This window comes from Mesoplodon mirus (assembly GCF_964341445.2).
Source record: "Mesoplodon mirus genome assembly, chromosome: 1".
NCBI classification, from domain to species: domain Eukaryota; kingdom Metazoa; phylum Chordata; class Mammalia; order Artiodactyla; family Ziphiidae; genus Mesoplodon; species Mesoplodon mirus.
In genome coordinates this window covers 9,875,446-9,898,497 of record NC_138976.1, presented here as the reverse complement: position 1 = coordinate 9,898,497, position 23,052 = coordinate 9,875,446, and the positions used below count along the sequence as shown (strand labels likewise).

At 37.4% G+C, this 23,052-nt stretch overlaps 1 protein-coding gene across 2 annotated transcripts in view; it reads left to right on the top strand.

Moving 5' to 3' along the window:
- Positions 1-383: 383 nt before the first annotated feature.
- Positions 384-23,052, top strand: part of PBX3 (PBX homeobox 3) — a 240,008-nt gene continuing 217,339 nt past the window's right edge. For both annotated transcript variants that reach the window (XM_082625331.1, XM_082625330.1), the window contains exons 1-2: positions 384-649; positions 1,590-1,663. In XM_082625331.1, the coding sequence (XP_082481457.1) occupies positions 450-649; positions 1,590-1,663 (274 nt within the window). In that variant the 5' untranslated portion in view covers positions 384-449. The remainder of the gene's footprint in view (positions 650-1,589; positions 1,664-23,052) is intronic.

Below are 23,052 nucleotides of genomic sequence, written 5' to 3'. Positions count from 1 at the left end.
GGCGGCGGCGGCCGAGGGAAGGGAGTGCGCAGCTGGCGCGGGGGGCGGCGGGCGTCCCGGCAACTCGGCTGGCGCTGAGGAGCAAGTTGCGCGGGGCCACCCGGCGGGGCGCGCGGCGGCGAGGAGGCGGCGCGGCGGCCGCGTGAGGGCAGCGGGCGCCGCTGCCTCCGCCTCCGCCACCGACGCGGAGCCCGGCGCTTCCGCCCGCCGCTTCTCCTCAGCCTCGGCGGCGGCGGAAGCCAGACCGGGCGCCCGTCCGCACCGCCTCAGCCGCGGGCCCCGCCGGCCGGGCGGCCCCCTCCCCGCGCGGGCGGGGAGCGCGCGGCCGCCTCCCCCTCCCCCTCCCCCTCTTTCTTCTCCTCCCTCGTCGCCGCCGCCGCCGCCGCCGCCGCCGCCTCAGCCTTCGCCTCAGCCGCCGCCGCCGCCCGCTCCCGCCCGCGCGCGGCGGGATGGACGATCAATCCAGGATGCTGCAGACTCTGGCCGGGGTGAACCTGGCGGGCCACTCGGTGCAGGGGGGCATGGCCCTGCCGCCTCCCCCGCACGGCCACGAAGGGGCGGACGGCGACGGCAGGAAGCAGGACATCGGCGACATCCTCCACCAGATCATGACCATCACCGACCAGAGCTTGGACGAGGCGCAAGCAAAGTTGGTGTCGTCTCATTAAGCATCTTTTGTGTGTGTGCGGGAGCCGGGCCCGCGGCACAGTCGGGGCCGGGGTGGCGCCCGGGCCGGGGCCTCAGCCCGGGGCGGGGAACTTTCTCCGAAAACAGGCCGCCGGCCCGGGCCTCGTGGGGACTTGCCCCGGCGCCCCTCGACGCGGGCGGGAGTCGGCAAAGTTGGTTTCGGGGCGCGGGACGGACTTGGTGCCGCGTGGATTTTGTGGGTGTCTCTCACCCGCCCCCCTAGTCAGGCCCTCTGGCAGCCCGGTCCCCTTGCACGGATTCAAACCTCCCGCCCGGACCCGGTGCACGCCGCCGCGAGCGGGCCCCGGGCCGCACTTGAGGGAAGTGCAACTTTCTCCTCGGCCCAGGGTCCCGGCGCCCAGCTCCGCTTGGCCGCGGGACGACCTCGCCGTGCGGGCGGCCGCCCCAGCCCGAGCGCTGGGCGCTGGGCGGTTCCCCGGCGGGTCCGGGCGCGGGCGGCCAAGTTCTCGGGAAGGGAGGGCCGCCTCGCAAACTTTGCCGAGCTGTCACCGCCCGCTGGCCGCAGCCGGCCGGCCGCCCGCGCCGCGCCCGCTCCTCCGGCGGAGGGCGGACGCAGGAGCCCCTCCACGCCGTCGCCTTCCCCAGGTCGCCGCCGTCTGCCCCCGGATCGCGGCTCCCCGAGCAGGTTCGCGTCCCGCGGTGGCCGAGACTGCAGACTGCCGGGCAGATGGGTCGCGCTTCGTGCGGGCTGGAGCTTTAGCCGCCGGAGCTTGTCGGCTGTCGCTAACTAGTCAACTTGAGTTTCGGTTGACTTGCGGTGGCTCAAAAGAGCCTTCCAAAATAGGGGGCCGGAATTAAATATTGGATCTAACTTAAAGGAAGGCGCCATATTATTCCATAGGTGATGCTAATACCTTTGTGTTTTGCTATTTGTTTTTTAGGAAACATGCCCTGAACTGTCACAGAATGAAACCCGCGCTCTTCAGCGTCCTGTGTGAGATCAAAGAGAAAACAGGTAAGACTCTGCGCCCCGCAATGGGCCCGGAGACCCCCGAGGTGGGGTCCGAGCTACTCCTTCGACTCTCCAGTTGAGAGCTGCTGCTTTTGGGCACCGCCATCTTTGATCATTCTTTCCTTCCCACCTCCTGATCGTGAGAAAAAACTGCAATAAATCTGGAGTCGATTTCTTAATTCCGCTCCTTGTGTAAAATGAAGTGTAGATGCGGACGGGGCTGGGTCGCAGTCCCCTGGCTGCAGGCGGGGAGGGGGCCGGGAGCGCCTGCCACCCTTTCCAGCTCTTTTCGCCTTGTTTGTATGTCAGTTTTTAAAAGGAGCAACGGGAGACTGGATGCCAGGGACCGAGACCCGGGGAGAAGCATATCCCGAACTTTGTTTTACTTAGCCTTAAGCTTCAGTTCCACAGATAGAAGAATAGATGCAATTGAACAGACCCCAGTAGCATGTTTGAATTAGTGTTTTAGTTGGGAATACTACTTTTAAGAAGCAGGAAGGGTAAAGATATGGTTAGGCATATACAATGTATTTATTACATCTATTAATACTTTTATTAAATTTTATGTTTAAAGTGATTACATTGTAAGCATGCTTAATATATTTTATGAAGTAGAAAAAGGTCCACAGGTGCAGGTTGAGCAATTTTTGAAGTGTTCAAGGCAGGGAATATATAAGGAGACAGCTTTTACAGAAGTGCTGGAATGAAAACTACAAACACATATTAGACAAATTTCTGACAATTCATTTCAACTTAGTTTCCTTGTTAGACTTTTTAAAATTGAAGATATTTTAGTCTTGAGGTGATAGTAGCGGCTCAAGTGGAATTAGAGATTTAATCTAGATGTTTTAGGTCCTATTTGGCATTATCTTCCCTGTCTGTATATGGTGAACAAGTGTGTGTGTGTGTGTGTGTGTGTGTGTGTGTGTGTGTGTGTATGTATGCTGGGTATACAGTATTATAAAGTTGCCATTTTTTAAGTTGGCAAGAGAAAAGAAGAGAAAGTTAAAGTCCAGGTTATAGCAGTGTTTCAGTGGAGATATTTAAAAGGTTAAATGTGATTGTGTTTAAATTGAGTGTACAAATAATAGCACACTGTATATGATTGTTAGTTGGTAGGAGAGTTGCCCTCCTTTTAAATAGATTTTTCACCCTGCAATTCTATTCTGATCCTAAAAGTAATCAATAAAAGGTGAGGGATTATTGCTGTCTATTAAAATATATGCTAAAACCATAATTAACAGCAAATGTCGAGAACCTTAAAGAGTGCTTTTCCTGCTTTTCATTCACATAGTGTACATGGTTTCTTAATGTTGAGTGATTGTTTTTAAGATGTATTTTACATTTTGAAAACCACAGGCATTTAAAATTACTAACTTTTACTGTGTTGATTTTTAGCTACCTTTAGAAAGCATTGTGATTTAAAACGTAGCTAATTTTTATCTGACTATAAAATGAGACATCAAGCATTAAATCTTGAAGATTCTTAGTTTAGAAGCCTAAAAGTACGTAATTCTCAGTAAATTATGTTGCTTAATGTCCAAGGGTTTTCTTGCTATCAGGGCTCCACTTCAGTTTCTGCTGACAGCTAAGCACTGGGGTATTGACTATGTTGTGAATATTAAGATTGATTCAACTTTATACGGCTTTATATTACTAGGAGAGGGGATTGATGTCCCTCCCCTCTCACCCCCTCCTCATGATTTGTATTTATTATTTTGCCTTTTTAAAGTTTTGGCCTAGCTAGCTTGAGAACCAAACCTAGCAAACTGCTTTTCTTGTTTAGACATTTAGCAGCAGGCAGAATTCAATTAGGAAGCGTAAGTCCTCTAGTTGCTTATTTGCACAAGACTTAAGTTACACCATTCTGAAAGGAAAGTATAGTCAACCTCATGTCAAAGGTGAGTTACAAAAAAGAAACAAGCCTTTTCAGAGTCTGGGATTACTGGCAGAGAGAGCTTTGGCAGGGCGCTTGCTGTTTAAGAAGCAAGAGGTAGCTGACAAAAGAAATTTTTGTGTTTTGAAAATTGTTTGTGAGGCTTTCAGTGATAACTTGTAAATTAGATCCTCTTTTTGTGCTTTGGCCAGCGGATCCAAGTTTGCACGTTATCTCTTTTGTAAAAGCCAACAGCCGACAAAGAGTAAAGGCGGCTGTCTTGGGCAGAGGCATCTTCCTGCCAGCCTCTCTGAGCTCGAGAGGGACGGGATTTAAGTACTGAATGATTGATGGGGGTGAAGCTCTTTCTCTGCTTTCCTTTCTCCCCTGCTACCCATAGCTCCACCTCACTCCAAAACTAGTCTTAGAAGGAGACAGGGACGCTGGACTCAGAATCCTTGATTTGAAGTAAAACAGCTGTGTAGACATTAGTGTTACCGAGGCAAAGAAATTGGGGCAGCAAATTCCAGGCCTCCCCCCACACCCCCAATGTGTTCCCACAGTCATGCTTTGGAAACAGTGAACTTATAAAATAAGCACTGTAGGATATAATGTATATTGCATAATGCTTTAAAAAAACATTTTATTACATCTAATAACATAGTATCCAAAGATTAATTCTCTATAACCTAGAGAAAGTTTACCTAGTCATTTGTAATAGAAACTGGGAACATTACGCGATGACTCTATCCTGCACAATAGAGGGGTAGGGGGTTGACTAGTGAGGAGATGGGGGGTAAAGCTGTCATTTCAATGGATAATGTCATTTCAGTTGTGCTTTTTCTAAAATAAGACAAAATCATTAAAAAAAAAAATCCACATATTTGTAGATCTGCCCAGTAGATTTTGAGGTTTCTGATCAGGCAGTGAGCACTGCGAGTTCTGATGCACATGAGGGATTTAGTTTGGAAAACATCTTTTTTCCCTCCTACCAAATACGAAAAGGTATTTTTCCCTTCTGACATATAAATGAGTAATCTACCACAATTATATTTTTTTCTTGTTCAGAGGTAGGAAAAGTATACTATGAGATGCTTGCTTTTTCTTGAAAATGTGTTCTTTCATAAAATTTATCATACAGTTATTTGGGGGCAGAAATATCTGTCATTGTTGAATTTTGGTATTTATGCATTTTGAAAGCACCTGAAAGTTACAGGCTTTAAAACAAGGTATTTGTCCATTTTAAACTAAGTAAGCAACCAGTGAGGTAATTGTTGATATGTTAAGATTTCTTTCTCTCTCTCTTTTTTTTTAGCCATATTTTACCATCTTATCTCTCATTAAATATCCGTGATGCTATGAAGGTCTCATCTACATACTTCTTTGGGGACATTCCCTCACATCTTTCTGGCCACCTTAATCTTGATTGTTGAAGTACTTTGTGAGAGGATTCCATCCTCATAAATCTGTCTTCTTTCCAAAGCCCTTAATTATGAGAGTTTGAATGAAGGAAATGGCTCTTTTTGAGAAAAAAATTATTTAAAAAATTTAAAATGAAAGTTCAACAGTATATAATCTGAGTCATATTGTTAAAAAATGTTGTGTATTAAAAAAAAATCAACATAACCTTTTCCTTTCTAAACGGTAGGTTAAAATACTCCACATTGATAGCTGCCAACCAAACTCTGATTTATTGCCACCACAAACCCTAAATAGCATTCATTTACTAGTAATGTCTAATGGCATACATGATGGTTTGCCAGATTTGTGGCCTTTGTGAGGCTTATAAGCAGGACTGACTTGGGAAGATCATAAAACTTAATGAACTTCTCTACTGCAGGAGGTGTCCGCAGGGGAAGAGAAAGGCCTGCTTGCCTGGTTGGGCTGGTTGAAGTATTTTTTATGTTTAAGGAGAAGAAGGAAATTACTATTAAAAATGCTTTCCTTTGAAAGGAACCCTCCCTAGAAAGAGTCATAAGGATTTTACATATCAAAACTGGATCAAGAAGGTAGCTTGTGAGTTTTTATATGCATTTAGAATATGATATATATGATTAAACCTTTTATCTTTACTGCTGTGTGACTAGCTTTCAGAGGGGTAAGGCAAGTACTCTCAGTCAACACCTCTCTATTTAATTCTGACTCTAAAGGTTTAGAGACTCATGGTGTCTTCTTTTTCTGGTCTGTTTTCTTTTATTTTAATGCTTCAATATAAAAATTTGTTCATTTTTCTTCTTCAGTGCCATGTAATTCTTCAATTCCCAGTGTATAAAACCCAAATATTCCATCAAGTGAAAATTTAACAAGAAAGGTGAAAACTGTTATATGTGAGTCTAAATGTTATTATATATGTTGCATACATTCTTTTAAGTTGCTCTTGAGATACTTCCAATATAGTTATCATTATTTGTTCCAAAGTTTTAAAAACAAATGCACTGTTCCATACATGATTCATTTTTGTGTTTTTGTGAACTTATTGTCTAGTTTTAAAAAACTTTCTATTATGAACAACTTCAAATGTAAAATATACATAGAGAAGAGAAACTTGAATCTCCATGAACTCATTGCCCACCTTCAGCAGTTAGCAACACTTGGCCAATCTTGTGTTCTCTGTAACTCCCACCCTTTCAAAATTATTTTGAAGCAAATTTTAGTGGACCTTTAATGTTGTAAATTTCATATCAGTTTTAGACATGGCTTGTTTACATTGGAAATATTAAATGCTAAAACAGGAAAAAATACAAAGTTAGTTTATCTTGGAAATGTCATAAATTGTATTGCTTTATTACAAATTTTTCCTCAGAGCAATTTAAGAATATTTTTTATTTTCTATTTTTATAGATTTGTTTAACTTACTGGAGCTTTTTAAGGAAGTTTTGAGGGAGGATGTAAAAGAGTGATGTTTTTCTAACTTTCTTTACTCTTCCTCTCCCATCCTTAGAAGACAATACATGTAATACGTTCATAGACAACTTAGAAAAAATAATCTTATTTCTCTACTGGTTTGGAACTTCATGATCTAAAGTATCAAGCAGGTATTATCTTTAAGTATGGACCTGTCTTCCAACCCTTTTTTTTCCCCCAGTAAAAGGATATTGAACCCTATTGTCAATACTAACTTAATCTGTGCAAGTAATTCTTTCATGCCTCAGTTTTAGTGGACTTCATTTTATTATAGATTTGTGTAGTTCTGGTTTTTATTTGGGACTTTACTATGTTATTTTATTATACTAATTTACATAATTTTATTCTGAATCAGAAGTATATTAATACAGTGGCAAAGGAAGCCTTGCCTTGCCTCAAAGAACACATTGGTTCACTGGCTTTCATAAAATATATCTGTGTATATCTTTCATGTTAGGATCCTTTCCCTTTTAATTAATTTTGCTCGTACTTTTAGATTTCTGTTTACAAATTATGTAAATGGCTACTTCCAAGACATTTAACTTTAATGTTTTATTTGGATTATGTATATTTTGATAGTTTATGGTGGCATTGTGTAGGATGAAGTTCCATGAAGTGCGGCTATGAAGAATGAAAACCACATTTCATGAACCACACCCTAAATCGGTCATGCTTTATTTTGTACTCATACCATTGAGGTATCTATTCAGAATAAATACTTAACACATCAGCACCAAACACATCAAGTTAAATAAGGATTTTTAGACTATTTTTCCTCTATTTATGTACACGTGAACAACTTTAGGTATTTATTACTTCAATATTGACACTATGAGAATTATGTTTTATTTGTTTTCTCAGCAGGCTTGTGTTTTAGCCATTTATCAGTGTGATCAGCATGATTTAGGTAGTAACTGACTAACAAAGCTTGCACACCCCCCTCCCATGTTGACCTTTTCAAGCATTTGCTCTACTTCAGTAGGCCATTTGAGTCTTTACGTATGAAGAGAGTAAATAATTTATATCACTATGTAGTGTGAATTGGTCCAAGTTTTTTAGATCTGGCTAAAAGATTTTTTACAAAGTTATAGAAGTTAATCAAACGCACAAATTGCTATCACAGCTATGTGATAGTGTTATATTTAGCAAATAAATTAGCAGGAAATGCTTGAATGAGCCTCTGGAAAAAAACCCATCTTTTTATACCTTTAGACACAGAACATATTTGAAAATAAATTTCATTAATCTTCAACACTTGATTCTAATTACCCTCTTTGTAGGCAGAATAGTAACCAGAATCTCTTTATTGTTATTTTTAAAATAGACATATTCCATAAATATAAGATGTTTGTAGTTTTTGATAGTAACAGTAGTTTGCTTTGGTACTAAATTTGAGTGTATGTCTAGTAAAAAAAAATTGGTGTGATAGGATGTGTTAAGTTGAATTGGCATAGCTTTTTTTTTTTTTTTAACTGACTATATCTACGTGATAGTAACTCATTTGGACTGAAAACAGTTAAAAGTAATTATGGATAAAAATAATTGTTAAAAGTTTTGTACTTGTTTTTTTCAATTTAAGTGCTTTACAAATGTTAAGCTGTTTTGAACAATAACCCTTTTTGTGTGATCATATTAATGAGAACTTGGTATACAATGTATCCTTTTAATGCCGATGATTCCTCACAATGTTTAAACCATTATTTGGGAGACTCAACATATGTTATGGCAAAATGATTTTTTTTTTTTTGTTCTTTGTGATACATCAGTTTTCAAAACATATTTCTTATGCATCACAGTCCAGCAGGTGGCTTTTTACATTAAAAAATTAATAAATTTTAAAATCCCATAAAATTTTATTTCAAATTAAAATTAACTAATTGAGAATGTCAACATTTCCTCTGTTTCTGTATTAACATTTATAATAGAACAAATGGTTGCATATAGAAATTATCTGCAACATAATCTAAATTAAGATTCTAAACAGGCATTACAGATGCTGGTAACTTTGGCAATTATCATTTTGTTTGGTGAACAGTAGTAAAACAGTGTGCGGTAAAAGTGTTTAGAGAGAGAGGATAAATAAATTGAACAGTTTTGCAATGCAAAGTGGTTTGTGGTGTTTTTGAGGATTTCTTGGCTCTCTCTTAACTGCTATTGTGAGCCTGGAGCAGATTTCCCCATTGCTAATGCCCTAGAAGTATTAATTCACTTTGATATGCTAATTAGAGGGCATTATGCAAGAAATGAGATTAAGTGGCAGCATGAAGCCATTTGCCTGTCAGTAAATTGAGAGCTTTAGCATCAGGAGGAGCTTTGTGTGTGTGTGTTTTTTTTTTTTTAAGTTTCTCTTGGTTTTGCATATAAATAAAATTGATTGAAAGGTCTCCAGAAGCTTCTAGAACATTGGTGGATTCCCCCCCATGATTATTTAGATGTAATATTAAAGAATTTTCTGAATGTTAACTGACCTGACTGGAGATAACAAATAAGAAGTTTTCATTGTGTTCTCTATATATGAAAGTATATTAAGAATTTTGTGTCATCTAGTCTTTTTTTTTCTAAAGCCCAATTTCAGTAAAATGGCTAGTGGACTGTTACCACTTCTTTTCAGAAGTGTAAACTTGCATGTGTGCTTATGCACCCATGTCTTCACTATAAACTGAACTTCATAAGAATATTTTCTTCATTGGAAAGGATGAAGAAGTTGTTGAATTGGGCTTCAGGAAACTATATTAAATGAGCATTAAGACTCTGACTTAAGTACCTAATTCTAATTGCAGGGAAGAATTAGAATTAATGGTTAAGTTCTGCCCTTTACACAACCTGTGGAATTTACATTTCAGCATATATCTCTTGTGTTAAGATTACTATATGATTTTCGTGTTGAAGATGGAGTTTCATACTTGATTCTGATTTTGCTTTTGCGGTTTAAGCCAGGCCTTTGATTTATAACTACTATGTGACTTCCTATATATTGTGGGGAAATGGATGAGTGAATGCTGGGATAGGAGTGGAGGATGGGGAGGAGGACAGAACTCTGGGCCTGTGAAAAAATTAAGGTTTCCTCAAATATGGAACTTCTACCTATATAAACGATGCTAGGGATAGAATTTCCAAACCCAGGCTTAACTACAATCTGAGGTATGGTTAGACAGAAGAGGGTTTGGATCAAGCATTCAGATTGAGGTTTGCTTCTAGCTTCTGAATTCCACCACTGTAGCTGTGCCTCTAGACCCAACAAACCGTAACTTCTCTTCAGAGACGTATGGATTATTTAGTCACCACAGCTGCCATGCATACATACTACCAAGGCTGGCATCTCCTCCGAGTGCATGTATGGTGCTTGTTAATGTTAGTGGGAGTCAGGAATGTGCACACAGAGAGGGGGATGAGTCTCTCCTGAGACAAGAGTCCTGATTGCATTTCTTAGTGAAGAGGACTTACTGTACCTACACATTAGCTGCTCTTCTAAATGAAATACTTGGTTGCTTTAAATTCTCATTCCCTTCTCAGGCTCCCTTAACTAGTTAAATCAATGAGTCTTCATTAGTCTCTGATTACTTGCAAAATTTCATTTGAAACATATGAAGTTATTTTTCCTTTTTTTTTTTTTTTATTCTTGCGGTACGCGGGCCTCTCACCGTTGCGGCCTCTCCCGTTGCGGAGCACAGGCTCCGGACACGCAGGCTCAGCGGCCACGGCTCACGGGCCCAGCCGCTCCGCGGCATGTGGGATCCTCCCGGACCGGGGCACGAACCTGTGTCCCCTGCATCGGCAGGCGGACTCCAACCACTGCACCACCAGGGAAGCCCTGAAGTTACTTTTGATTGAAATGGGAACAAAAAGCTTTTGAAACTGCATATTATTATTTTTTAAATGAAAGGTTACTGCTAGCTTTCAGATGTACTGAGCCTTTGTAAATAGGAATTTATAGTGGAATTATGGGAGGGACTTTTGAAATACTTGAGTGGCATTTGATGGGGGAAATCACAGCATTTAAAAAAAATATATATATATGTGAAATGGCAAGCTCATATGTGCACATTATGTAGAAACCTTTACTATCCAAGTACCCTCAAATGAAGAAGAATTGACTTAGGTGGTCTCTTAAGTTTCTTTCTTTTCTCCTCTCTTCTTTTAAAAAAAAAAACCAAAAAAAAAAAAACCCTAAAAAACCCCTAAGGATGAAGGTAGTTGGAATTCATAGTCAGATATATCATTTTCAACTTGGAATAGGAACTAGAACAGGAAATTGATTTTATATTTATTATGAAAGCAAGAACTCTGCCACCGACTGACAGCCATCCATGTTTTAGTTTTGTGATAATTGTTCACAGACATTACTCTGCAGTTGGCCCAGATTATTTATAATGTTGATTGGGAGTGTTGGTCCATTAAAAGGTATGTGTATAATGAATATCTTTAATTAAACCAAGTGTTATTGGAATATTCTACACTGGATCTTGGGTCGAGGATTAACTGTCAGTACTGGTAAGAACAAGTTACAATAGATTGTGCAATGATTTCTCTGGCTTCAAGGATGTATTTATTACCATTTTTGAACAAATTATACTAACATGAAAAGTTGTGTTTGAAATGATTGTGTGCTAGATAAGGCGATACATTACAGGAATGGTTGGGTTTATGGAGCTTTATGTTGAGGTTTTCTCAGAAATTATAGCACAGGGCTGTCACTATAAAACCCACTGATATAGTTGGTAATAACATACAGTGAAGGTGTTTTTAGATTTTCACTTGTTATTCAAATAAGTGAGAACCCTCCAGTTTTTCTTGTCATACTTCTTCTTTGGAATCAGTAGAGGAAAAAAATGAAATTCTTTTAACTGTGTATGGGGTGTGGGTGCTTGACTTGTCTGAATTTCCTCCTGCTCACCACTTGTTAGAGCAGTGATGTGATAGTGAGGATATCCTTAGGAACTTACTGCCTTCGTGGTTCCTGACCTTTTGACTCTGACCAAGTACAGAAACGGAATGCCAGAAAATGAAGTGATGGACTCTAGAAACATAAGTTATATTCCATCAATGTGTTATATGAACTAATTTTGATTTACCTGAATTTATGACATTTTTGTGTTTAATAAAGAAACTATTTCTTCCTTTCAGTATAATCAGTCTAATAATGTTATACTTTCTAACATTAAACCAATTAATTCCTTTTTTGACCAATTATCATTATTTTTTAATTACCATGATTATGATGTCACTTTAAAATTTCTAATTTACAAAGTATTGGCTGGATATCTAATAGTGCTTTCTAGAACCAAACTATAATCAATGTGTATGCTTTAACTCGAAAATTGGGAGTTTACAGTTTGTACTTAATTGACTGCTATACAGTGAGTGAATTATTATAGAAATATGAACATTTTACCAATTAAAAAAAGTAGCTGTCAACCATTGTACTGTGAGAAGAAGGATAAGTTGTTCTCATAAAGTTTTCCCTTTCAATTTTAAATGTTAGAATTTATGGCTAAGCCATAGAAATTCTCAACCTATTATTCCTCCTTAAGCAGTTATAATTTGCTGAGTTTTGATGTAGCAACCTGGAAAGACAAGGCTCTCCCTTTCAGAAGATTTCATTCATTTAATAATGATAGCAATAAAAACTACGACCATTCACACAGTACCATCTGTGTGCCAGGCATTGTGCTAGGTGCTTTTCATGCATTAAAAAAAAGTTAAAAGTTCACACTTGGAGATTTAAAAATTAGTATACTCTTTTTGAGAAAAAATTCATATAATGCAGATGACATAATGTTTCTTAAATTTGCAGCAACCTCCAAGGTATGCATTTTAATTCACAGTTTGTGGATAAGGAAACTGACACTCAGAGGTTAAGTAATTTGCCTGTGGCCCTGGAGGGAGTGGCAGCCGAGGCTCTCCTTGCTTCAGAGGTGGTGGCAGAATCTCTCAGCTTGGGCCAGGAAAGTAGTGGAAATTGATGATTCAAAGAGGATGGCAAAACCTGAGCTTAAAAAAATGTGGTCAGGTCCAGAGTGACACTGAGTGGCAGCAGAGCTGTGGTCAGCACTAGTGTAAATATTTGTAGACAACCATGTTTTACAGACTTCAGTTTAATGGCAAAAATCTTCCCTAAATGCCTCAGTAAATATATGCTGGAGAACAGAAGCCTATTCACTGAAGAAACAATTGACTTTAGCTTCTCTGTTGTTAAAGTGGCCTCTAGTGATGGTGCTGCAGTGACTAGATAGAGCAGAGGAGAATGGCTTCCTCCTGGCTGGTGGGCTGGCAGTTTCACTGGCACTGCCAAATGTACTTCCTATTTGTTGTGCAAGGGAATTGGAACAGTGAGGCATTTATCATATCATCCTCTACTCTTCATGCAAGCAAAAAAGGAGAAGTTGTCAATGAAAGAAAAAGAACTGTAATCGCACATTTACATATGCTTCTAATTGTTGATTTGGGGATTTTCTATGAATATAGCTGCACAAAACAGATGCTGTTTAAGAAAAGGGGGAACATAATTTTGTGGGCAATGAATTAAGTGTTTTTGTGGCCCTCTCATCCGTAGCTAGGAGCAGTTTGTGGACCGCGTCTGTGAACGCGGCTCATAATTGTTTTTCACACATAAGTTATGCAAATGAGCTTTTATGGCAACTGGCATAACAATTAGCATCCTCCAGCAATATTTTAGCAGGTTAATTGCAAAATTTCTAAATTGTACATCTGACTTGTTAATTAGGCATGACAGAGGTGGTAAAATAGTTATCTTCAGGCAGTGGCAGCCAGGAGCTGCTTGAAATGCAAAGAGCAACGATTGATTGGATTTGAGGGTTACAATTGTGGGAGCACTGCTGTTGTCAAGTGCCGCTGAGCAGCTCTGCTCCATCAGTTGCCTCAGAGCAAGAACTACGTAGTTGCTGCGAGTGTCCTGCCATTTACAAATCAGCTCTATTTAACTCTACAACTCTCCCATTCCAACCTATCCGAACTGTTTATTTCACGCAGTTTGTTCAGCATTGGGATCATTGAAATGAGATGGCAACACAAAAGAAATTATTTTGTGCCTGAATTTCAGGACCCTGGAAGTTTACTTTCTATTTTAAAGTCCATCTCAATATTTTTCACGTAAAAAAAGAAAGAAAAAAGCAGATACAAATTTCCTGTTTTTATTAAATTGTAAATTTCAGTTCTCGGAGGCTTTGAGTTGGGATTATTTGCTTTTTAAATGATTTGACCCTTAAACATGGGTTCCTTTTATGCTCCACATGTTCATTGCAGGTAAATACTGTTATCTGTATTTCAGTCCTAGCTCTTTTTTAGGTGTAGGAGAGGAAAATAATTCAATAGAAGGATTGCAAGCATAGACAAATTCACTTTGTGGAATTTATAAAAAAATAGTCAGCATAGCGTATTGTATACCTCTAATTGAATTTTGCTATCTGCAGTATATTTTTAAAAACATTTTTTCCAAATTGATTGTATTTAAATTTCTGTGGTCTATTTCATAGTTTTAATTGGATGGTAATAATTTGGTAAACATAAGCATTAGTGAATAGCGCGATGGCACATGTGTATCTGATTGTGCCAAAATGAACCATGTCTTTTGTGTTTAAATTAGGCTAATTACATTTTTCTGTGCATATAGAACCTACAAACAAGTATGCTGAATATGAAGTTAAGCATGTGTGAAATTTGATGTAACCTTTGAATTCACATATATTCTCTTGATTAAGCCACATTCTGTTTAATGTTGAAATGTTATATTTTCATTTAAAAAGTAAGTGTTCTACATGTGCAGCTGTACCAATATTTTACATTTTCTTGTGACATGTGTGTATGGAGGAAGTGCCATTTATGATATGTTGTCATCAATAATTTTGTCACTGAGAATAAAAGGCTTTAAACTCATCCACCCACTGGAACATTTTATCATATTTATTTTAAGAGATATGAAATTAGTGAACAATTGAGCTCTTTATATGCACGAGATGCAAATGTAACTGAATATTTACCATTAATGAAGTGCAATATAAATATCTCCGTGCCAATAAATTATACATAGCAATAGTGTATTCTATAGAGATCTAATAAATAGTTTCTTTTTTTATCTAGAACCTTTAGCTACATTCTTTATTATGGTCTAATTTACAGCCAATGAAGATATTAAATATTGGTTAACTTTTTAGAGTGATTTATCGAATTTGAAAATATTGTATTTTGAGTAAGAGTAAAACATCATTCCAAATCATTACATTTACTGATTAAATGCTCACTGATTTTTACCCATCACTGTATTCAACAATTCAAGCAAGAGTTTACTACAGTAGTGCTTCAGTGGATAATATTTGGAATAGAGTAACCATTTTAATGAGGTTCATTGAGAGAGATTCAGCAGGGAGCATTTCAGGTGTATTATGGCTTTTGTCTTGTCACGATGCACGTCTCTATAACGTTAGAGAAAAAGCTACAGAGCCACACTCATCTCAGTTAAGAAAAAAAATTAAAAGCCAAAACAGTAACCCCAAACCACGTTTTGAGTAAATTCTAGACAGAAAGGTAATAAGTATAGGCAGCATTGCATGTTTTTAGGAGACTTGATAAGTAAATACCATTTCTGTGGGTTAAATTTCCATCACATTTTTAACTGTCCCAATATTGATCACCCTATAGAGGAATGAGACTGAAGTCTGGTAGTTATTAGTATAAAGAGGGTCAGCTGCAGAGACTGGTACCTTGCAGAGGCTCTCATGGTAATGGTGCTGCTATTTATAGATCCCCATTTCATTAGTTGCAGAGTTTCAAGGAAGAGATTTTCTCCAGGGGAAATGGATACTTGAAGTTCATTTTCTTCCTCACATTAAGGCAGAAACATGAACAACCTTCAGTATAGGACATACGATTACAGTATTTTTGCAGGGGCATTTTATTCCCTAAATATATTTGCAACACTAAACATTGTAAATTTAAAACATAATGTAGGAATTCAGAAATGCTTGTTGCCATTCTGGCTGAACGCTACTTTACACACTGTTTTATTACCCTTGTCATTTTTTTTCTTGTAAAAATTAGTAAAATTTGAGAAACTATGCAAAGCTGAGTACAACTATAACTGTATGCTCTTTTTTTAGAGTGCTCCAAGACCTGCAAAGGAGTTAACTGATTTTACGAAGTGCAGTTTCCAAAAAAATACAGATGTCTCACAATGTCTTTTTGTATATATTTGTAATATAGGTAATTGTGCTTTCCTTCTTGAATTCTTGCCGTTTGAATTATTTTTTTCCCTTTAAGAGAATATTTACTTAGTTAGTATTCACTTAATTAGAACTGACTGTTTAATGTTTTCTGGGAGGGTATTTATGGTATTTTCTTTGCTATATTTGCATTCTAGAAATTAAGTCCCCCTGCCATTATTCGGTGAGCCTTTCATACATTAGAATGATGAATTGAAAGCAGAAATGGGAAAAAGACTGCAATGCAATGAAAATTTAATCAGCGTCTTCTGCTGCTTTAATAAGGCAAATAATTCTTATTGGCCGCTGTGTTAAGGTTTCTAATATTTAATTCATAACAAACCTTGCATTATTCTGCAGTAGCATCGACAGCTCCACTTTGCAGCCTGCCAACAGGCAACCATAAAAACTTAAAAGCAGATGTAAATGTCTAAAACAAGGAGAATGATTAGATCTAAAGCGGTCAAAAAAATCAACAATATTGTGAAAGAGTTTGATGGATCTCTTTATTTAGTGATGCAAAATGATATTAGTTAAATTCACTTGAGCAGATTTTTTTGGGGGCTTGGAGGTAACCTTCTACAAAGCATGGCCTTTAGTGCCTAAGGACTCTGAAAGAAAGCAAATATCAGTACGGTGTGATAATGAGCTTCTTTAAACTGGACACAAACTTTGCCATCAATACTAGAAGTATCTGGTTTATATTCCTGTGTATATGAATTCGCTCAGCAAATGCAGTGTTAAAATTGAGCGAATGGAATAAAATGTTTTATCTTCAATTAAGCCAGTTTGAGAAAAGCAGTAGCTTCCACAATCTCTCTAAGTTTTGTTTGAAATGCCTTAAAAATTTGTCACAGGATTAAAGGGAATATATGCTTTTATTTCCTAACTTGAATTTAATGATTCTGTAGATAATAGCATTCATCTTTCTAGTTTACCACCTAGATTATCCATGTCTTTTGTGCTAGGTTATGTTGGGCGCTAAGTTTGAACTTGAAGAAATGAACAAAAAGATATTGTTACGGATTACGTGTAAACAGCCTGAATCATTCAAAAGGACGTGGAGAAGAGTATTTCTATAGTGTGAAGCCAGAGAAAATGGCAACCTGCCAAAGCTAGGTGCAAGCTCTTGTTACATGGAAGGGTTGGGCCTGTTCTCATTTCTTCTTGAAATGGCTTAATTGGTGTCAGCACCCCAGGGATAAAGGCCTCTAACACTGAAATCCACACGATTCACCCTGTCTCTGCTCAGTGTAGGGAAACTGGTAACAACTGGTGGTGAATGAGGAGTGAACGGTGCTATAACAATACTCGATGATGTTTGGGATGACAGAAATTAATACGCACTTGCTTGAAGAAAGCAATGATTAATGGCAGTGAGCACGGGAACGCTGTCCCTCCTTTTACTCCACTTTGATGGGGGTTGAAAAGCAAAAGGCTGTTTTCATTCTCTGTAGAAAGCAGAGGTCACACAGAGTACATTATAGCAGTTTTCCCTCTCTGGTTTTTTTATTCCATAAATATTATGATAAGCATAGATTAGATTTTTTTTATGAAAGCTTAAAAGGATATTTTATGTCACTTAAACATTGTTGATTATGCATAAAGAAATCACACATTCTTCTCTTCACATGTTAGATCATTTCCCTTCATGTCAGAATAATTAGTGTAATTAGGAATTTAAAAAGCCCACAAACATGCAGTTGTATTAATGCTGCTTACCATTTTGTAACTGGAATCAAAAGGGCTTAGTTTTCTAAAGACTGCTAGGACAGGATGGGGACAGGAATGTTGCCGGGGCTTTCACCTTTTTTCTGCCCCTCCTCCGGTTTCTCTCAGTGAATGTTTGACGTAAATATATTTTGCAAGGTACTTGCACTTGTCAGCAGCTTTCTTAGCCATTTGATAAAGATTCTTTATTCTACAAGAAAGCCTGAAATAACAGAACTGTACTTTGGATAATGAATTCTTCATCTGTGGAGAACTTTAAAACAAAGTACAGTGTTGGCATTTTTTTCTTTTGAGTGAGAAGGCTGATATATCTTTTGGATCCGACAGGAAGACATAAATTAATAGAGTTCTGGAGTTCAGTTTCTCATTAATAATCCATTTTGTCATGGTTCTTGGCATTGTCAGCCTAGTAACTGGTTCATATTTTGCTAAAGGATAAAAGCAGATTATGTCTTAAGGCACAAAACAAGAATAAAGAGTTTATCGCCTTTTGGGGGAAACTACATGCTATAAGAAAAATATTGATTTGCAAAAAGTTTCAGTTTTTAGTTAGAAATACAATGTACATTTTTCATAGGTAAAGCTTTTAAGATCTGAAATGATTCTTGGAACCTTAGGATATTAGAGTTTTAGATCATTGCTTCGAGCTGCCTTTGCTGAGTATTTGCAGAGGTTTGTTTTTCAGGGACAGTTACAGTAGATTTAGGCCTGTTTTTATATTTTGTTTTAGAACTCTGTACATTAGGATATAATTATAGTTCAAAAAGAAATTCAGAAAAATCACTGTTTCTCTCTTTGCACTGGTAGTTCTAGATACCCCTCCCTAGTTTCCTAGATTTGGGATCCTTGACAGTTACTGTGAAGGCCACAGAGTTTTTAACTCTAAAAATCCAATTAATAAAATAAAATAAAACAGCCTTATTTCTAAATTGAAAATCCTATAATTACATTTTTTATGGAGGCTCCAGAAACATTATTTATAGACATTGAACCTGATCACAAGTTCTCATGAATGGCATCATTTAAAGTTGTTTGTATTTTAAAGAAATTCTTATAAAATTTAAAACACCACACACTCCCTGATATTCGATAGTATAGTATGGTCACTGGAGAAATGAGATCACACATTATTTAAGGGCAGGAAACAAACTGAAGGGAAATAGGTACAAATAATATCAGGTTTTATTCTTACATTTAAGAATTTTTATTGTTAGTGTGTTATTACAAATCTTTTAGAGGCATATTCTTAGACAACTGAAAAATATGTTTAGTCTTTAAAACTTGGGACCAGTGCTGTCATTCCTAATTATCCTACTTTTTTTTGTTTCTTTATTCACTTTTAAACTTCCAAGTAATACATGTGGGTTGTGCAGAGTCATAAATCTAGAGATGATTGAGGTAACAAGCTATGAGAAAAAGAGAACGATCTATCTAGGTTGTAAGATTGTTCAGATGTAGGAAGGAGTATTAAATTCTGACCTAATGGGGAAAATAATGGGAGATTTTACTTATCTCCACTGAGAAGGGCTTATTCTTATTATAATTTGAAAATCTTAATGTTTTCAGTGTCTTTAAAGTTCATCATTGGGTAGAATTGGGCTAAGTTAGTACTGATGGTGGTATGCTACAAAGATTAATTTAGGAATGGAAGGACCGTATTTTTCATTTAGTTTCCATTCTCTAGGAGACAGTAAGTTCCTAGAGGGCAGGTCTGTCTGGTCTTTTTTTTTCTCTCTTTTCACACAGAACATGCTCAGTAACTTATTTTTAATTAAATAAGTATATGCCTTCTCCACACATTATCTGATGTCTATCTGCTGAATATATTAAATGTGATATTGCATTCTTCTACTCCTTTATATAGAAATTTATCTTAACTGTAACAGCTATATACAATATAAGAAAACCGTCCCAGCTGCTTACCTGGATCTTAAGTAATTTATATGCAAATTATATGTAAAAGTTATTTATAGGGGCTTCCCTGGTGGGGCAGTGGTTGAGAGTCCACCTGCCGGTGCAGGGGTCACGTGTTCGTGCCCCGGTCCGAGAAGATCCCACATGCCGCGGAGTGGCTGGGCCTGTGATTCATGGCTGCTGAGCCTGCGCGTCCGGAGCCTGTGCTCCGCAACGGGAGAGGACAACAGTGAGAGGCCCGCGTACCGCCAAAAAAAAAAAAAAAAGTTATTTATATGTTTTACTTCTCCCATTATTATAATTAATAATAATGTTAATGCTAAAAAGAGAAAAATCTGTGGTGAAACTCTTGTTAACATGCTTGGAGTTGAATATTCACCTTTGAAGTTTTTACTTTAAAGTTAGTTATGATAATACATAATCTATTTCATGGCTAGGATATATTTGTATGTTTCCAAATAAGTAGTTTTGAATTAAGATGATTTAAGACTTGTTCTTCTATAGAGTTGGGAAGGACATTTATTTTAGTACATTACAGTGAAATCTAAGAGTAGATTTTGACAAGAGACATTTTGCTGACACAGAATATTTTGCTCATTTTGACTCTCAAATAAGTTCTTCTGTCATAATGATTGATTTATATTCATTTTAGACTGTACAGTTTCATAACTGAGTTTTCTATCTATAAGGTACAGAGATCCTTGTTTAAGTTAATGGTAAATTAAATAATTATCTTCAAAGGTGACAGATTGGTCCCATGTATTTGACTAGTACAAAGATTAATTTAAGATTAGTTAAATAAAAAAAGTACTATGAATATGAGTTATTGAAATCGAGTGCTAATTTTAAATTTAGCATGATGGGGGAACACAATATAGTAAGGTATCATTGACTTAATTGTGATAGTTTTTTGTCCTTTTGGACTTAGTTTTAATTCCATAACTTATCTGCACTAGTCACTGTTGAGCTATTTACTTCCTATTTTGAACCAGCCACTGATCTGCTGCTGCTCATCAGGTGGAAAAACCTGGGAAATCATATTTGATATTCATTTGCTTTGTTGACTGTAACTCTTAGAGCAATTTGGAACAGTTAAAGAACAAAACCCTAAATATTTGAAATGAAAGGCCATTGGAAGTAATTTTGTTATGGATTTTCTCATTTCTACCCAAAGACCATTTCAAGTGACCAGTGAATTTGGTGAAATCTTGAGTTAGATAGTAGCTCTGTAGCTGAAGTATATGTCTAAATCTCATTTGTTAGTAATAAACTAATTGCCAAATATTTTGCTTCATGAAAATCATTAAGACATGGAAGACTTACAACTATTTGATTGATGAAAATTTTATTCCTATTTTGTCCTTATTCTTAAAAAGTCATATGATTAAAATATCTGTAATTTCTTCCATCTAATAGTAAGTCAGTTCATAATCGCCTTTCACAAATATCTACACGTGTGGTACTCCAGAAAGCTGTAGAGCAGGGAATTTTTAATCTTTTTTGGTTATAGCTTCCTTTGTGAATATGATGAAAGCAATGGATCCACTGCCCACTTCCTAGAAAAATGCATGTACTCATAGAAGTTGGAATACAAGTCCAAGGAGTTTATAGACACCTTGAAAATTGTTCACGGACCCTTCATGGAGACCATGGCCTTAAGTTTAAGAACCACTTTTGTAGAGGTAGATTTTTTTAAAAACCATATTGTGTCCTGATTTGTAACTTCAGACCACTTTCTTCTTGGAAGCCTAATGGATTTACTTTCTTACCAGTAGTTCTACAAACTACTCAGAGTATCGGTGATTTCTGAGTCTAGTGAAAGTTTGGCTGTATTCAAGGGAAAGAATCAGGAAAATGGAAGAAAATAATTGCATGAAAGGGGAGAGCCAGCTAGCAATGAGATACAGGTGCTGGTAGACCTAGAAAAAAAAGGACAGGGAAGAAAAAAGGAGAAGAAGGAAATCTGATGCGAGTTGTTGAAGGACTTGTTTGGCAATTAGTATATGTTGTCTTGTATTGGTTTACAATCTAGGTGTAGGATAAGCTCCTTGTAGGACAGGGAATTTGTCTTATTGGCAACTCTTTTGCTCCCTGGTGCTTTATAGGGATTCAAGTTTTGCCACATGCTGGAATTTCTCTAAAATACGTACAATTCTTGTAATAAATAAAGTAGATGATCTTGAGTAGGAAACTGCATTTAATATGTTAAACTTTCCTATATGAAGACTTCTGAAGAAAATATCTTAGGGTCTTGTGTACTTGCTCCTGGGGTTCCTGAGCAAGGCACAGAGTGATTATTTACAAATTATGAGAGTGGGACTAAGTGATTTCCGAGGTCTCGTTCAGCTTTAGTATTTAACTAAATGTGTTTTTAAAAGCAGAAGTGGCCTGTTTAATCAAATTGGTATAATTTGTGCTTATTGCCATCACATAGGTTAAGCATTAATGTTGTTTTCACAGTATTGAAAGATGGAATGTATAGAAGAGGAAATGGAGGGGACTTGTTAATGGAGAAGGCCTCTAGGAGCAATGATTCTCAAACTTTTTGATCTCGGGACCTCCTTATACTCTTAAAAGAATTTTTGTTTATTGGGTTTAATGTCTGTCTATATATTAGAAATTGAAATAAAATTTAAAAATATTAAATTAATATACAAATCATAAACTTGTTACATGTCAACATAAATAGCATTTAAAATTTTTATTGAAGTATGTTTGATTTACAATGTAGCATTAGTTTCTGGTGCACAGCAAAGTGATTCAATTATACGTATATATACATATTCTTTTTCATTATGGTTTATTACAGGATATTTAATACAGTTCCCTGTGCTATACAGTAGGACCTTGTTGTTTATCTATTTTGTATGTAGTAGTTTGTAACTGCTAATCCCAGAATCCTATTTTATCCCTCTCCCACCCCCTTTCTCCTTTGGTAACCATAAGTTTGTTTTCTGTGTCTGCTGAGTATGTTTCTGCTTTGTAAATAAGTTGATTTGTGTCATATTTTAGATTCCCCATATAAGTGATATCATATGGTTAAATAGCATTTTATAATTATCAACTCTTTTCATGTTACCCTAAATAGCATTTTCTAAAACAAAACAAAATGGTGAGAAGAATGATATTATTTTACATTTTTGTAAATCTCTTTTATGTCAGGCTTAATAGAAGATAACTGGATTCTCGTATCTGCTTCTGATTCAGTCTGTTGTCATATGGTTGATGTATATGAAGAAGTATCTGACCTCACACAGATAATTGGAAAAGGGAAGAGTATTTTACTAGCCTATTCAGATCATTGTGGATATTCTTTCAGATAGTACACCAAAACTTGACAAGTGGCAGTTCCTTTTTTTTTTTTTAGTATACTATTAATATACTTAATACACATTCAGCAAATGGTAGTCATAGCAGAAATAGTGTTAAAAATAGACAAGTGTTAGTTTCTTAAAGGTTAGTTCAAATGTGGAATCTGAAGACATATCAGTAAACTTTTCTACTTAGTAAGCAGCAGAAGTGCTTTCTGCATAATTTCTATTTTATCACACAATATTAAAAAGATATGTACTCAAAGTGTAATTAAATTGACAATTTTTACTGTTTCATCAAGGACATTCTGAAGTGAAACTGACTTTTTTTTTAAGCTGCAGTGCCTGGTGATGAAGCATACAATGACTGCTAGTACAGTTTGGTTCCACTGCCTTGCATCAGCGCAAATGTCAACACAGTGAAAAAGGACAATAATCTCT